This window comes from Bos indicus x Bos taurus, chromosome 2, assembly GCF_003369695.1.
Source record: "Bos indicus x Bos taurus breed Angus x Brahman F1 hybrid chromosome 2, Bos_hybrid_MaternalHap_v2.0, whole genome shotgun sequence".
In the NCBI taxonomy this organism is placed as follows: domain Eukaryota; kingdom Metazoa; phylum Chordata; class Mammalia; order Artiodactyla; family Bovidae; genus Bos; species Bos indicus x Bos taurus.
In genome coordinates this window covers 8,689,000-8,706,877 of record NC_040077.1, presented here as the reverse complement: position 1 = coordinate 8,706,877, position 17,878 = coordinate 8,689,000, and the positions used below count along the sequence as shown (strand labels likewise).

Sequence of the window (17,878 nt, the reverse complement as noted above, 5' to 3'; positions counted from 1 at the left end):
CCATCCTAAAGGAAATCAGCCCCGAATATTCATTGGAAGGACTGACGCTGAAGCTGAAACTCCAATACTTTGGCCACCCAATGTGAAGAGTTGACTCACTGGAAAACAAGCTGATGCTGGGAAAAATTGAAGTCAGGAGGAGAAGGGGACCACAGAGGATGAGATGGTTGGATGGCATCACTGACTTGATGGACAAGAGTTTGAGCAAGTTCCGGGAGCCAGTGAAACACAGGGAAGCCTGGTGTACTGCCGTCTATAGGGTCGCAAAGGGTAGGACACAAATGAGCAGCAGAGCACAGCAATTAAAGACGTGCTTTTTGGGCAAGTAGTTAATTATGAATTTTAAAGGCTTGGTTTAAGCTTCACTATGGCAAGTGTAAAGTAGCTTTTACTCTAGGTCTAATTTCATTCCAGTACTAAATTAAATGCAAAATTTCTCTTAATTGTGGGAGCTCTGGGAGGTGTTCCACTTATAAATCCCTTTAATTACATTCTCAGTTCTTGGAATTTCATCAAATACATGCAGCTTTATTATTCAGCAACAAACTCAATGGGACCCTTATCGAGAATTTTTAGCTTTTTCACTTTGTATGTCCATTCTGTTTCACATACTGTCCCCCTCAGAACCTAACCACATCAGTCTCCAATCTCCACATCCTTCACCAGGGAGATTAGTGGGCTATGCTTGTACTTCCCTCTTTTAACTATGGTCCAGAAGATCAGTTCAGTTCAGTCACTCAGTTGTGTCCAACTCTTTGTGACTCCAGGAATCACAGCACACCAGGCCTCTGGAGTTCACCCAAACCTATGTCCATTGAGTCAGTGATGCCATCTAACCATCTCATCCTCTGTCTGTCCCCTTCTCCTCCTGCCCTCAATCTTTCCCAGCATCAGGCTCTTCTCAAATGAGTCAGCTCTTTGCATCAGGTGGCCAAAGTATTGGAGTTTCAGCTTCAATATCAGTCCTTCCAATGAATATTCAGGACTGATTTCCTTTAGGATGGACTGGTTGGATCTCCTTGCAGTCCAAGGGACTCTCAAGAGTCTTCTCCAGCACCACAATTCAAAAGCATCAGTTCTTTGGCACTCAGCTTTTTTCATAGTCCAGCTCTCACATCCATACATGACCACTGGAAAAACCATAGCCTTGACAAGATGGACCTTTGTTGACAAAGTAATGTCTCTGCTTTTCAATATGCTATCTAGGTTGGTCATAACTTTCCTTCAAGGAGTAAGCGTCTTTCAATTTCATGGCTGTAATCACCATCTGCAGTGATTTTGGAGCCCCCAAAAATAAAGTCTGACACTGTTTCCACTGTTTCCCCATCTATTTCCCATGAAGTGATGGGACTGGATGCCATGATCTTCGTTTTCTGAATGTTGAGCTTTAAGCCAACTTTTTCACTCTCCTTTTTCACTTTCATCAAGAGGCTCTTCAGTTCTTCACTTTCTGCCATAAGGGTGGTGTCATCTGGATATTTGAGGTTATTAATATTTCTCCCAGCAATCTTGATTCCAGCCTGTGCTTCCTCTATCCCAGTGTTTCTCATGATGTACTCTGCATAGAAGTTAAATAAGCAGGGTGACAATATACAGCCTTGATGTACTCCTTTCCCTATTTGGAACTAGTCTGTTGTTCCATGTCCAGTTCTATTTGTTGCTTCCTGACCTGCATACAGGTTTCTCAAGAGGCAGGTCAGGTGGTCTGGTATTCCTAGCTCTTTCAGAATTTTCTACAGTTTATTGTGATCCACACAATCAAAGGCTTTGGCATAATCCATAAAGCATAAATAGATGTTTTTCTGGAACTCTCTTGCTTTTTCTATGATCCATTGTATGTTTGCAATTTGATCTCTGGTTCCTCTGCCTTTTCTAAATCCACCTTGAACATCAGGAAGTTCACAGTTCATGTATTGCTGAAGCCTGTCTTGGAGAATTTTGAGCATTACTTTACTAGCGTGTGAGATGAGTACAGTTGTGCGGTAGTTTGAGCATTCTTTGGCATTGCCTTTCTTTGGGATTGGAATGAAAACTGACCTTTTCCAGTCCTGTGGCCACTGCTGAGTTTTCCAAATTTGCTGGCATATTGAGTGCAGCACTTTCACAGCATCATCTTTTAGGATTTGAAGTAGCTCAGCTGGAATTCCATCACCTCCACTAGCTTTGTTCATAGTGATGCTTTCTAAGGCCCACTTGACTTCACATTCCAGGATGTCTGGCTCTAGGTCAGTGATCACACCATCATGATTATCTGGGTCATGAAGATCTTTTTTTGTACAGTTCTTCTGTGTATTCTTGCCACCTCTTCTTAATATCTTCTGCTTCTGTTAGGTCCATAACATTTCTGTCCTTTATTGAGCCCTTCTTTGCATGTAATGTTCCCTTGGTATCTCTAATTTTCTTGAAGAGATCCCTAGTCTTTCCCATTCTATTGTTTTCCTCTGTTTGTTCGCACTGATCTCTGAGGAAGGCTTTCTTATCTCTTTTTTTCTATTGAATGAGATAAAGTTTTATTTTTTTTAAACTGTGATACAGCCATTTAATTCTCACATTAACAACAGCCAACATTTATGTGATACATTCACATGATTCTCTGTCTACACACAAGCACACACTATTTATATAAAAAATAAATTAAGCTTTAATAATAAACACACGTTTACAAGTGCAGCTTTTTAAAGCCTATTGAGAAATAAGTATGGACATTTCTGAGACAGGATCACCATGGAACTGGTTCTTCAGGAAGAAAATATTTTGAGAATGAAAAGCCTAACACAAAATCAGTGAGTAGTTTTCAAATGCCAGTTTTATAATTCTGCTTATTTCTTAATCTAATGATCAGCTTTCTGTTGGTAAGAATATAGCTTTTAGGGTTGTCTCCAAAAAGCTGGATATCACCTATTTGGAAAGTTCATCTACACTTCTAGAAATTAAAAGAACTAGAGCCCCCTTTATCCATCCTTCTTAAGTCCAAATAAAACTCACCCTTGGTGGCCCTGGATCAGTCTTCTTAAAATGTTATGCTCAGAGACCTCCTGACTTTGGAAAACTCGTGGGTCCCCTTACACATTTCTACACTGATGTCTAATGATTTCATCCTGAATAGTTGCAAAGGTGTGTGCGGTACATGATAGATACTGCATCTTCCGGTAAAATATTTCCATTTCCCTTTGGAACTCTGCATTCAAGTGAGTATATCTTTCCTTTTTTCCTTTGCTTTCGCTTCCCTTCTTTTCACAGCTATTTGTAAGTCCTCCTCAGACAGCCATTTTGGTTTTTTGCAGAAGTACCTTCATGGAGAACACTGGGGAGACTGGAAGCCTCACCTCACTTGTTTCCCTTCTCTCAGAGATCACAATCATGTACTGCATTTTGATAACTGTCTGTAAAAAAATTACTTCATACATTTTTTCCCAGTTTTTAGTTATTTACATTAGGAGAGAAATTCATCTCCAGTTACTCCATCATAGCTGAAGATGGAATATTCTCCTTAGGTAATTTCTTTAAAGTTTAGTAATTCTTTTTCTATATGTCAGCTATATTCTTAACTTTAGCTTATTATATAAACTACTCAGATATTCAAGCAATAATTTCAATGACATTTGAAGAAATAATAAGGAGATGGGGGCATATGACATATAGTTATATTCCTATGGTAGTAATTAACTATTATATAGTAATATAACTATAATAGTAATATAACCATTATATAGTAATATAACTATTATAGTATATAATAGTAATATAACTATTATAGTTATATTACTATGGTATTTGAGAAAATATTATAGGAGGACACTCACTGAAGAACAAAATGATTATATTAGATTAATTTCTGAAAAAAAAAAAGGGTAACTTGTCACAATGGTGAAATAAGTGATTTTTAAATTATAAAAGCTAAATAGATATGTATTTCTGGAAAAAGGCCTGTTGATGAAAATAAGTAGGCTGCTACATGGGAAAGTGAGGATTACAAAGAATGAGGCAACCTGACCTCTAGCCAAGGTACTGAACTTGAGTGATACTCGATACAAAAGGATGCTTGGTAGGTATGGAAGAGGAAAAGGTATAGAATTTTGTGATGGATGGACAATGACCAGGCAATCATAAACCCAAATGTATGGTGTACAGAGAAACACCTAACTGCCTAATCTGTGTTAGCAACATTTTCCAGCACATTTATGCAGAAGAAGAGGAAAATAAGCTCTCTGAAATAAAGAAATACATTCACATCATTTGTTTTCTGTCAGCTCAGGAGCATACAATAATCACAGGGGAGAAAAGCTCTTTCTTTTCACGACAAGTGAGATTCTTCCCACAAGCCAAAAGCATCACGATGCCAAGGCTGCTTTGTAAAAGCGATTTGGGAAAGCATTATCTGTGTGAAAATGCTAAGCCACCTGCTTTGCAAAAAACAAGACACCAGTGTTAAGCAAAGAAACCATCTATAGACTTACACTGTAAGTCAACTCTAAGAACATGCAAGGCAGAAATCTGGTCTAGAAACTGTGGAAATTAAGGCTAACTCAGGATTTTCTATCTCTCAAGTAGCTCTCAATTCAGAAGAATAAAGTTGAGATAAAATTGGACAAGTCATTGTTCAGAATTTAGTCTAAAGAGAGAAAACCACATCAAACATTGTAATTTGTAGAATTTAAAAAGTTTTAATATAATTGAATAAAAGCATTAAATTAAGTTTAATAACAGAATGTGATGTGCTTTTAAAACTTATAACTTAGTAAAATATGAAAAGAAAAGTCAGGTTCAGTAAGGTCTTAATAAGCCATTGGAGATAACATTTTCTACATTATTCCAAGGTTCCAAAGAGAAGGATTTAACTCTTAGAGAGAGAGAGAGATATATACATATATATATATATATATATATATATTTCTATAATTTTCTGATTAGTAACTACTGAGAACCTCAAAATGGATTAATTCATTATCTTGACATGGAAACAACTATGACATCATCGTGTTGAAAAAGGAAAGTCTAAGTCACTGTGAATACTGATTTATTTCTTGTGAACTCATAGCTCCCTAAAGAGGTGGGATTACACTTAATGTGTTGCAGATATAAAGTCTGTTCTGCACACCTAAGGGTTTTCTTCCCTCTTCATCATGGAGTGGTGTATAGGACAATAAGCTTAATGTATTTTATAATAACTGATACAAAAAATGAAAAACAGTCATTGTTAAAGCTGAAAAAGTAAAACAAATGATTCCTTCTAATATTAAAATAGTTTAACTTTTTTTTCTAAAATTATCAAATCTATGAAAGGTTTCAGGATGATAGTGTCTCCAAAAACCTACCTCTTGTACATTTTTGTTTGCACTCTTCCAGAGTTTCAAATCGATTCTGATTTCCTTTACATCCTCCATATATAAATTCTTCACATTGTTGAGTATGAATATTGAAAAAAAATCTCTTTATCATTGCTTTGCATGGGCCATCATCTACTCTCATGGCACAAAATGAATGCACAGGTTTCAGTGGAGGCAACTCAGCATCTACAAGGTAAAAATAAAAGAACAACATATAATCCTTCATCAACACTGTAATCCTTTTCAATACATTTTAATTTTAAGGAAAAGTACAACAATAATAAAACAGGCTGATATAAGAAACTATGAAAATTATCCAAAAGGTAGATAAATATATAAACTCACCAAATGAGACAGATCTTACCAACTTTATTAAACTTTGTTGATTATTAACCAACTATTAGGGAAAAATGTTGACATTTGTAATAGGTTCTTATTATTGCTTAAACTTGTACCAGTTGACCAATATGTAACTGAGTCATAGAGATGTCTCCCTAATCAACAGCTGCATCATTCTTTACATATAAAACAAGTCTTTAAAAGCAACAATATTAGAGCTGATACATGACTTCATGTCTTATGAAAAAAATTAACGGTATCTATGTTCATATATGTGTGTATATATCTTACTACATTAAACTATTTCCTAATTAGGAAAATTTATGTAACTTATAAATTCCAAATAATTTATTTTCTTAAAGTAAACACACAAGGGCTTCCCTGGTAGCTCAGTTGGTAAAGAATCCACCTGCAATGCGGGAGACCCTGGTTTGATTCCTGGATTGGGAAGATCCCCTGGAAAAGGGAAATGCTACCCACTCCAGTATTCTGGCCTAGAGAATTCCATGGACTGTATAGTCCATGGGGTCCCAAAGAGTTGGACACAACTGAGTGACTTTCACTTTTACACTATACGCACAAGAACTTCTTTCTACAGAAATCAATATATAATAGCATTTTAGAGTATTATATATAACTGTATATAAACAAAAATGACTTATAAAAAATATATAGTTTCCCTTTACCACTGAAGTTACAATTGTCATTCAAATGCAAAAATAAGTGAAAGCATTTTCTGAGTAATACATTTTTGCAAAATTGTGAATGCTATTTATATTCCTATGTTTACTTAAAGACTGATAATTTTATACTTGACATTCCAAGTTGTTAGAAAGATGTGAGAAGTTAGAAGGCTTTGCATCAAAGACACTATGTGGTACATCTGACTGAGAGATGGCTCACCATGTGTCACTGAATTATCATTTTATGTTTATCTACTCTAGATAGGGCTGACCAAATTTTGACTTATCAGTTTTATAAGTATCTGATAGAGGAGCTATCCCACGTTGAAGGTCAGGAAGGACGGCGGTAAGGAGATACCCCTCGTCCAAGGTAAGGAGCAGCGGCTGAGCTTTGCTGGAGCAGCCTTGAAGAGATAACCCACGCCCAAGGTAAGAGAAACCCAAGTAAGATGGTAGGTGTTGCAAGAGGGCATCAGAGGGCAGACACACTGAAACCATACTCACAGAAAACTAGTCAATGAAATCACACTAGGACCACAGCCTTGTCTAACTCAACAAAACTAAGCCATGCCCGTGGGGCAACCCAAAATGGGCAGGTCATGGTGGAGAGATCTGACAGAATGTGGTCCTCTGGAGAAGGGAATGGCAAACCACTTCAGTATTATTGCCGTGAGAACCCCATGAACAGTATGAAAAGGCAAAATGATAGGATACCTGAAAGAGAAACTCCCCAGGTCAGTAGGTGCCCAATATGCTACTGGAGATCAGTGGAGAAATAACTCCAGAAAGAATGAAGGGATGGAGCCAAAGCAAAAACAATGCCCAGCTGTGGATGTGACTGGTAATAGAAGCAAGGTCCGATGCTGTAAAGAGCAATATTGCATAGGAACCTGGAATGTCAGGTCCATGAATCAAAGCAAATTGGAAGTGGTCAAACAAGAGATGTCAAGAGTGAATGTTGACATTCTAGGAATCAGTGAACTGAAATGGACTGGAATGGGTGAATTTAACTCAGATGACCATTATATCTACTACTGTGGGCAGGAATCCCTCAGAAGAAATGGAGTAGCCATCATGGTCAACAAACGAGTCTGAAATGCAGTACTTGGATGCAATCTCAAAAATGACAGAATGATCGCTGTTCATTTCCAAGGCAAACCATTCAATATCACAGTAATCCAAGTCTATGCCCCAACCAGTAACACTGAAGAAGCTGAAGTTGAACGGTTCTATGAAGACCTCCAAGACCTTTTAGAACTAACACCCAAAAAAGATGTCCTTTTCATTATAGGGGACTGGAATGCAAAAGTAGGAAGTCAAGAAACACTTGGAGTAACAGGCAAATTTGGCCTTGGAATATGGAATGAAGCAGGGCAAAGACTGATAGAGTTTTGCCAAGAAAATGCACTGGTCATGACAAACACCCTCTTCCAACAACACAAGAGAAGACTCTATACATGGACATCACCAGATGGTCAACACCGAAATCAGATTGATTTGCAGCCAAAGATAGAGAAGCTCTATACAGTCAACAAAAACAAGACCAGGAGCTGACTGTGGCTCAGACCATGAACTCCTTATTGCCAAATTCAGACTTAAATTGAAGAAAGTAGGTTTTCCGCCAGCCTCGCCATGGCGGCGATTCCTCCAGACTCTTGGCAGCCGCCCAACGTGTACCTGGAGACCAGCATGGGGATCATCGTGCTGGAGCTGTACTGGAAGGATGCTCCAAAGACCTGTAAGAACTTCGCTGAATTGGCTCATCGAGGTTACTACAATGGCACCAAATTCCACAGAATCATCAAAGACTTTATGATCCAGGGAGGTGACCCAACAGGGACAGGTCGAGGTGGTGCGTCTATCTATGGCAAGCAGTTTGAAGATGAACTTTATCCAGACTTGAAATTCACAGGGGCTGGAATTCTCGCAATGGCCAATGCAGGGCCTGACACCAACGGCAGCCGGTTCTTTGTGACCCTGGCTCCCACCCAGCGGCTTGATGGCAAGCATACCATTTTTGGCCTTGTGTGTCAGGGTACAGGCATGGTGAATCGAGTTGGAATGGTGGAAACAAACTCCCAGGACTGCCCCGTGGACGATGTGAAGATCATTAAGGCATACCCTTCCGGGTAGACTTGCTGCTCTCTCGGCCACACCCTGGTCTTCGGAGATGGCCCCAACAAACCAGTTTGCAGATGACCTAGAATGACTCATAACTCTAAACTTCATTTTGGCCTTGCAAATCTGAGGCACTGAGGAGGTCTGGGGTCTTGGGTGAGTTAGAGATGAAAGTGTATTTTGATCAGATGCTTCTTTTCTCTTCCCCAGTGCCTACATTGACTGAGCATTTGCAGAAATGTTCTTACACGATATTTCACAGATAGCTGCTCACTGCACATGACCCACACTGCTCCTTCTCGTGTGTGTCTGCTTTATGTACTTAAAACAAAGTGAAGCCAACTCTGTCATTTCGCAGTGCCTAACAACCTCTTGTAGAAATTTATATTCTGGCCTACACTGCAGTCTTTAGTGGCTGACAGCCATAGAATTCAAAATCAAGTAGTGTCTATCAGCCCTCTTAACTGTGTGCGCCCCCTATTTCAGTCTCTTGCATTTGTTCTTCCAGGGATTGCATGCATCTCTGTATATATTTTTCCTCTCAGAACATGAACACTGCTGTTTCTGACACTTAGACATCCCACACAAAGCCACATTGAATTTTTGCCAAATGAAAAATGCATCCAACAATCAAGTTTCTAAGAAGGTGTCAAGTGGGGAATGATAATATGTAATAATCGAGAAATGAATTTATTAAAAAGAAGCAGACGCACTGACCATTTTTTCTCCAGGAAGGAGTAGAAATCTGTAGTGAGCATAAAGGCAGACTGTGAGTTCTCCTTAAAAAAACAGTGTTCTCATAAAGGAGAAGCACCACTTAAGTTTTTTTAAACTAAGACTTAAGAGAAATTAGGTAAGAGAGTTTATATATATATATTTTTAATCTTTGTAATTTTTTTTAAGGAGGGAGTAGTGAGGGAAAGGAAGTTAATACCTATGGAATGAATAGAAACTTCCAAAATAAAATGCCATTGATGGTTGAAATAAAAAAAAAAAAATGAAGAAAGTAGGGAAAACCACTAGACCATTCAGGTATGACCTAAATCAAATCCCTTATGATTATACAGTGGAAGTGAGAAATAGATTTAAGAGCCTAGATCTGATAGATAGAGTGCCTGATGAGCTATGGAATGAGGTTCATGACATTGTACAGGAGACAGGGATCAAGACCATCCCCATGGAAAAGAAATGCAAAAAAGCAAAATGGCTGTCTGGGGAGGTCTTACAAATAGCTGTGAAAAGAAGAGAAGCAAAAAGCAAAGGAGAAAAGGAAAGATATAAACATCTGAATGCAGAGTTCCAAAGAATAGCAAGAAGAGATAAGAAAGCCTTCTTCAGCGATCAATGCAAAGAAATAGAGGAAAACAACAGAATGGGAAAGACTAGAGATCTCTTCAAGAAAATTAGAGATACCAAGGGAAGATTTCATGCAAAGATGGGCTCGATAAAGGACAGAAATGGCATGGACCTAACAGAAGCAGAAGATATTAAGAAGAGATGGCAAGAATACACAGAAGAACTATACAAAAAAGATCTTCACGACCCAGATAATCACGATGGTGTGATCACTGACCTAGAGCCAGACATCCTGGAATGTGAAGTCTAAGTGGGCCTTAGAAAGCATCACTATGAACAAAGCTAGTGGAGGTGACAGAATTTCAGTTGAGCTGTTCCAAATCCTGAAAGATGATGCTGTGAAAGTGCTGCACTCAATATGCCAGCAAATTTGGAAAACTCAGCAGTGGCCACAGGACTGGAAAAGATCAGTTTTCATTCCAATCCCAAAGAAAGGCAATGCCAAAGAATGCTCAAACTACCACACAATTGCACTCATCACACATGCTAGTAAGGTAATGCTTAAAATTCTCTAAGCCAGGCTTCAGCAATATGTGAACCGTGAACTTCCTGATGTTCAAGCTGGTTTTAGAAAAGGCAGAGGAACCAGAGATCAAATTGCCAACATCTGCTGGATCATGGGAAAAGCAAGAGAGTTCCAGAAAAGCATTTATTTCTGCTTTATTGACTATGCCAAAGCCTTTGACTGTGTGGATCACAATAAACTGTGGAAAATTCTGAAAGAGATGGGAATACCAGACCACCTGATTTGCCTCTTGAGCAATTTGTATGCATGTCAGAAAGCAACAGTTAGAACTGGACATGGAACAACAGACTGTTTCCAAATAGGAAAGGGAGTTCGTCAAGGCTGTATATTGTCGCCCTGTTTCTTTAACTTATATGCAGAGTACATTATGAGAAACGCTGGACTGGAAGAAACACAAGCTGGAATCAAGATTGCCGGGAGAAATATCAGTGACCTCAGATATGCAGATGATACCACCCTCATTGGCAGAAAATGAAGAGGAACTAAAAAGCCTCTTGATGAAGGTGAAAGTGGAGAGTGAAAAAGTTGGCTTAAAGCTCAACATTCAGAAAACGAAGGTCATGGCATCTGGTCCCATCACTTCATGGGAAATAGATGGGGAAACAGTGGAAACAGTGTCAGACTTTATTTTGGGGGGCTCCAAAATCACTGTGGATGGTGACTGCAGCCATGAAATTAAAAGACACTTACTCCTTGGAAGGAAAGTTATGACCAACCTAGATAGCATGTTCAAAAGCAGAGACATTACTTTGCCAACAAAGGTTCGTCTAGTCAAGGCTATGGTTTTTCATGTGGTCATGTATGGATGTGAGAGTTGGACTGTGAAGAAGCCTGAGAGCTGAAGAATTGATGCTTTTGAACTGTGGTGTTGGAGAAGACTCTTGAGAGTCCCTTGGACTGCAAGGAGATCCAACCAGTCCATTTTGAAGGAGATCAGCCCTGGGATTTCTTTGGAGGGAATGATGCTAAAGCTGAAACTCCAGTACTTTGGCCACCTCATGCAACGAGTTGACTCATTGGAAAAGACTCTGATGCTGGGAGGGATTGGGGGCAGAAGGAGAAGGGGACGACAGAGGATGAGATGGCTGGATGTCGTCACTGACTCGATGGACATGAATCTGAGTGAACTCCGGGAGTTGGTGATGGACAGGGAGGTGTGGCCTGCTGCGATTCATGGGGTCGCAAAGAGTCAGACACAACTGAGAGACTGATCTGATCTGATCTTATAATCAGATCTCAAAAGCCATGTGAATAATTTTGAGAAGTGAGCTAGAATACAAACATTCTGACATTTTGAATTGTATAGGTATATTCCATGATTTCAGAAATTCCTAGGGCTTCCTCGGTAGCTCAGTTGATAAAGAATCCGCCTGCAATGCAAGAGATCCTGATTTGATTCGTGGGTCAGGAAGATCCCCTGGAGAAGTGATATGCTACCCACTCCAGTATTCTTGGGCTTCCCCGGTGTCTCAGATGATAAAGAATCCACCCACAATGCAGGAAACTTGGGTTCGATCCCTAGGTTGGGAAGATCCCCTGGAGGAGGGCATGGCAACCCACTCCAGTATTCTTTCCTGGAGAATCCCCAGGGACAGAGAAGCCTGACAGGCTGTACCCATGGGGTAACAAAGAGTCGGACACAACTGAGTGACTAAGCACAGCACAACACATTATAGCACTTCTGATATAATATGATAGTCCTGATTCCCAAGTTACAGTTATTGTGGAACTTTACAGACACCAAATCATTGCAGCAGTGCTTCAGACAAGCACCTTTAAAGAGGATGCTTGTACAATGTGGAAAGCATCGCCAGAGTTGCCATACACTGTATATGTAGGAGAACTATTTCTTATAATAATTTTTATCAGATTTTTCTCATTGATAATTGCCAATATTTTTGACTTTTCATATATGTGATATTCTTTATCATCATGCCAAATTTTTAGTTTACATTTTATGGTTTAAGGATAGAAATACCAGCCTATTTTCAACGTGTTATTTAGTAATCGCGCCACCAGGTGGCGGCAGAGCACCACACACACACAAAAGGTAACTGCTCTGCAGTAGTAGCAGAGTCTGGGTAGGAAAGACTGCAAACGGTTCACGGAGATTACTGTGCGCCGGACATTTTGCAATTATGTTATTTAATAATCACAAGGCATTTTTATCTCCACTGTGCAAATTATAAAATAATACTGCAAAAATTAACTTCTCAGTTCACACTCTAAGTGATGGCTTTAGATCTGACCCCCAGATAATTTTATATCAGATATCTCACATCTTCTTAATAACTGAGTGATACAGTCACAGATCTGTGTGACTGAGATTCCTTAATTGATATTTAAATCAAGAACGTAGATTGAGTTTTACAATTTCTACTCAATAAATTTTTCTAAATTTTACTTTATAAAAATTAGAATAGTTTTTTTTTTCTTGTTTTTCCTTTTTCTAAAAAATTTTTATTTTGTATTGGGATATGGCCAATTAACAATGTTCTGATAGTTTCAGGTGGACAGCAAAGGGACTCAACCTATACATATACATGTATCCATTCTCTCCCAAACTCCCCTCCCTCCCAGGCTGCCACATAACTTTGTAAAAGGTTTCAACGATGAAAGCAGGTAATGCTTTTATAACAATTTCTTAAAGAAAGCACTAAGAATTAATTTGATTAACATATTTTACTAATTATTATCTAATTATTCATTTTTACCATTCAAATTTTATGGTATTTCTTACACAAATCCTGCATTAGAATATTCTTTATTCTTTTGTGCAGTGAACTTGCGACCTCCCACTTGAGCAACATCATTCCTGATTGGGGGAGTGATCACGTGGCTCCTTTAAACACAAGGCCATGCCACTACTAAAACTGGATGAAAGTCTGTCTTGTTTTCACTTTTTACTTTAGATAAACCTTTTCAAAAGTTAACAACTGTGTGCTGATCATATATGTCAGGCACCGTGCTGTCATGGCAGATGTGACGGAAGATTAAGTGTCAGTGATCTCCACCCCATGCCCCAACTTCATGGCTCATGCAGACACTCAGACTTACTTATATAAATATTAAAGAACTTCAAGATGCTGTGACCATGTTTAATAAGATACTTAAGCTGCTCTGAGGGGGTCAGCAGTAACTTTCCTTCCTGAAACTTGAAGAAAGCATTGACTATGACAAGGATCTACCTAAGGCCATACAACTGGAAAACACATACAGGGCAATGTAATAGGAATTTAATTTGATGAAATAAACAGAATTATGGTTCATATTTAATCATGTTCATAATTGATTCCTTGCATTTTATTTTTCAGAGTCTGAGGATTACAATTTCACTCTTCCTCCCCCTGGTCCGGGGTACTGAGGGGAGGGCTCAGGGTAATATTTAGGGATGTGTCAAGTCCTTGGTTGTTAGAGTCCTCCTCCTCCTGGGATTTGTCTGGAAACCTAGAGCTTTAAGATAACGTACTGCCTGGGAGTCTACATGCTACTTGACTCTCTCACTAAAAGACTGGTTTCTCTGGAAAGATAGAACACAGACATGTATTCTGCCTTCTCTGTGCTAGGAAATGTGCCAGCTGCTTTTATGCAATTTACATAACAGCCATCTGAATGTAGTTATTTACATCACTTATTTATAGATTAGGATACTGGGAGTCAGAGAGTTTATATAAACTCATCTAATTTTGCAAAGCTGCCATATGACAAACTACAAATGCATACTTAGGCCCATCTGATTCTAAGTGTTATGAAATAGACTTGCTTTTCTCTAAATGTTCCCTGATAATTTTGTCTCTCCTAGTCCGAAGGGATTTTTTTTTAAAGAAAGTTTTCACCACAATTTTTTTGTCATTTTTTTTTATCAAGAAGTTTTTCTATTTCATCCTCCCTGCTGGTTGACTTAATTTTAAAATGGCTACTATTGACTTATGACAGAAGCCATAAAATCTCGTAATGTTTTTCAATAAAATACTAGTGCATTATTTCACTGAACTTCTATAAAATGATGGCATGACCATGGCATAATGTAGATGATATCTCCAAAATTAAATTGAGACAGACACTGTGTTTAATCACTCAGTTGTGTCTGACTCTTTGGGACTCCATGGACTCTAGCCCAGCAGGCTCCTCTGTCCATGGAGACTCTCCAGGAAAGAATACTGGAGTGGGTTGCCATGCCCTCCTTCAGGGGATCTTCTCAACCCAGGGAACGAACCCAGGTCTCCCACATTGTGGGCAGATTCTTTACCAGCTGAGCCACTAGGGAAGCCCAAGAATACTGGAGTGGGTAGCCTATCCCTTCTCCAGGGGAACTTCCTGGTCCAGGAATCGAACCAGGGTCTCTGGAATTGAGGGTGAATTCTTTACCAGCTGAGCTACCAGGGAAGCCCAGAGACAGACAAAGTATCCTGCTAACACAGGATTAATTGAAAATAAAACAAAAACAAGACTGCATAAGTCTGTGCAGCCAGTCAGCTAAGTGGTCTTCACATCTGGCTTTACAACCAAGGTTTTTCCTTATCCAGCTGGATTTGGTCTGTATTTACCCAGAGATTTTAAACTTGGGTTTAAACATTGATGGGTTAATTCTGTTTTCTTCACTGACTGTGGCAGTAGCAACAACTTCAGGAACCTCCTGATTAACTGGCATTCACTTTCTCAGCCTAATTGAGAGAACTTCTTGGGCTAGGTGAATACTGGGAACACGTGGACTCTTTCTCCTCCCACTTCCTAAAATGGGATTGCCTGCTTTTCTCCTATTAGGATTTACTTTAATCTCCGTATTCCTTCTCTATCTACCTCCATAATATTAAAATTTTAGCCATCCCTTTTTTGAGAAATGAGCAGAATGAAGGATTAGATCTCATCTCATAGTGATGGCATTCCTACTTTAATAAGACACATAATGGTTTTTAACTTTATCAAATAACATTCCATCTTTAGGAAATTTTCCCAACAATATATATTTTTTTTTAGTGGCATATAACAATAAGCCTTTGCTTTTCACACATGGATAGGACGTGACCGACCCTTTTGATCCCAGCTGGGTTTGCTTCTCATCTACCAGTCCGCTGGGGCTGCTGTAGGCTGGGCTTGCTTGGGTGGGTGGAGTTCAAGCTGTGGGTCCAGCTGGGGCAGACCTTCAAGTCTGCTCCCAGTGTCTGCTTCTTGGGTGCGGGCTGAAGTGGTGTAGCATGGACATCTGGACTTCCCCAGGTCAAGCGCTCAGACAGCCAAGTATAGATGAGGCCCCCTCTTCTTTGTATCAACAGCAGTACCCTATGAATGCCTCTATCATTTCACTTACTACACTGTACTGAAATAACCTGTCTTCCTTGTGAAATCATGACATTTTGGAGAACCCAGTCTCAGTCATCAGGTATTCCCTAGCATCTACCAGAGTTTCAGGCACATAAGATGTGTTTATTCAATCTGTATCAAAAGGAAGTACACTGAACAAAATCACACTAAACAACTGTAAGTGATATGAAATAAAAAAGGTATTTGTGGAAATCGTTTGTACATCACAAACACACATATGAATAGAAGCTTTCATTTTGTTCAGCCTCTCATTATTAACAATGAGTTGACGTTTCTATCAATAATTTACTAATTTGCCACAAAATATTGCTTTTAAGAAAGAAATAAATCTATAATAATGATCACTACACAGTCTCCTCCTTGTTCTATTGCTTTATTGTTAGAACAGCTGACCCTTGAGCAACACAGGTTTGATCTGCGTTGGCCCACTTTTACAGATTTTTTTTTCAACAGTCAGTACTGCAGTAGTGCATGATCTGTGGTTGGCTGAATCTGCATGCAGAACGCCAGACATAAAGGAATTGTGGATACAGAGGGCTAAATATGAGTTACACGTGGATGCTCTACTTCACTGATGGTGCACCAGCTCCTGCATCGCTCAAGAGTCAGCTGTATTTTATTTTTAAGCACAGAACTTTATGGGAGTAGAACTGTCTTCTGTTATCCCCATCTCCTGGTATCCAGCTTGGCTGTATTCTCACATTGGACTCATCTGAGAAGTTCTTGTTTGAGGAATATAAAGACAGGAAGGAGAGAAAAACTGAAACCTTCAATGCCTGCTGTTTCCTTTTCCTTCTCACACTTTTCACAGTCAAAGGTGACATCAAGGTTCATAGAGAGCTGTATCTATATCATTTCATTTTACTTGCAATTTTCCAGAGATACTTCAGGTTTTAATATACAATCTGAGAAATGAGAGGTCTTCTTCCCTAACGTGACTTTTTTTTGTACTAAGGTTTTGGAAAAATATCATTTCAATAAAACTTCTTTTCTTTCAAGATGAAGAAAAATATATTAATTTTTGGATTAAAAGGATGAATGCTTCTAACATTTTACCTGTAATGTTTGTATATTCTTCACCTTCCTCAGGAACAGCATTGAGAGGGGCAGAAGCACAGCTAAGCAGCAGACATACAGAAACCCCCAAAATCTGTTCTTTCTTCATTATGTTAATGAAGATTTCAGAGATGTCTGAAATATAAAACATAGATATACCTAATGAATAGAGAGTTGATGTGGATTTATACACATCAACTTAGGAATCTTAAGCATAGCTTTGACATTTATGACATTCTATGACACTTAATGTGTATTCTCATACATCTCTGTTCACAAATTCCTTAAGTCATATTTAAAACATGTGGATTAGCATTCAGTATTGTAGACACACATATTTTCAGAGCATATAGCTAATAATATTCAAATACACAGGTCATGGTTCAGTCTTGAAAATACACACTTAAATAGCAATAATTGAGACATGGGTAATGCTAATCAACATGACTAAGTGTGTATTAAAATCCATTTCATATGTAATTCTATTTGCCACATCTTTTTCATAACTATTCTTTTCTGAGTCAGAACTAATTTTATTTGAAATCTTCTATCATTTCTTGAATAAAACTTTCAATTTCTGATTCCTCTTTCCCTTTACTACCATGTTCAAAAAAGAAATACATTTCCAAATGTTCATCTTGCTGCTGCTGCTAAGTCACTTCACTCATGTCCGACTCTGTGCAACCCCATAGATGGCAGCCTACCAGGCTCCTCCATCCATGGGATTTTCCAGGCAAGAGTACTGGAGTGGGGTGCCGTTGCCTTCTCCAAATGTTCATCTTTGTTTCCTTTAAAATATATTTCTGTTTTTATACAATTTCCTAACCAGATTTTCTATGAGATTGCAAACAGAACTGTTGAAAAAGAAATGTCTTAACATTATAGCCAGTTGTTTGCCCCAATTTTTCTCCATCAATTTAGGGAGTTATCTCATGCAAAAGAGTTTCACAGAAAAGTGACTTTAAGTTATAAATCAACACATTTACAGCCTATAGGAAACAGATTGCAGGAGAAGAGTGAGACTTCCTGTTTCAAAATTGTTTAAGATCCATAGCAAAAAATAATGGAAAAGCACACTTAAAGGCTATTTTTCCTTTGTATTCAAAAGTGGAAGGAAATGTGTAATGTTCATGCAGCATGGGCAGAGAAAA

At 38.7% G+C, this 17,878-nt stretch overlaps 1 protein-coding gene and 1 pseudogene across 2 annotated transcripts in view; one reads left to right on the top strand and one right to left on the bottom strand.

The window, feature by feature from the left end:
* Positions 1-17,878, bottom strand: part of TFPI (tissue factor pathway inhibitor) — a 97,491-nt gene that overhangs the window by 31,467 nt on the left and 48,146 nt on the right. For both annotated transcript variants that reach the window (XM_027555761.1, XM_027555769.1), the window contains exons 2-3: positions 16,728-16,862; positions 5,316-5,513 (exon numbers count right to left, since the gene is read on the bottom strand). In XM_027555761.1, the coding sequence (XP_027411562.1) occupies positions 5,316-5,513; positions 16,728-16,836 (307 nt within the window). In that variant the 5' untranslated portion in view covers positions 16,837-16,862. The remainder of the gene's footprint in view (positions 1-5,315; positions 5,514-16,727; positions 16,863-17,878) is intronic.
* LOC113901434 lies at positions 7,969-8,930 on the top strand (annotated as a pseudogene).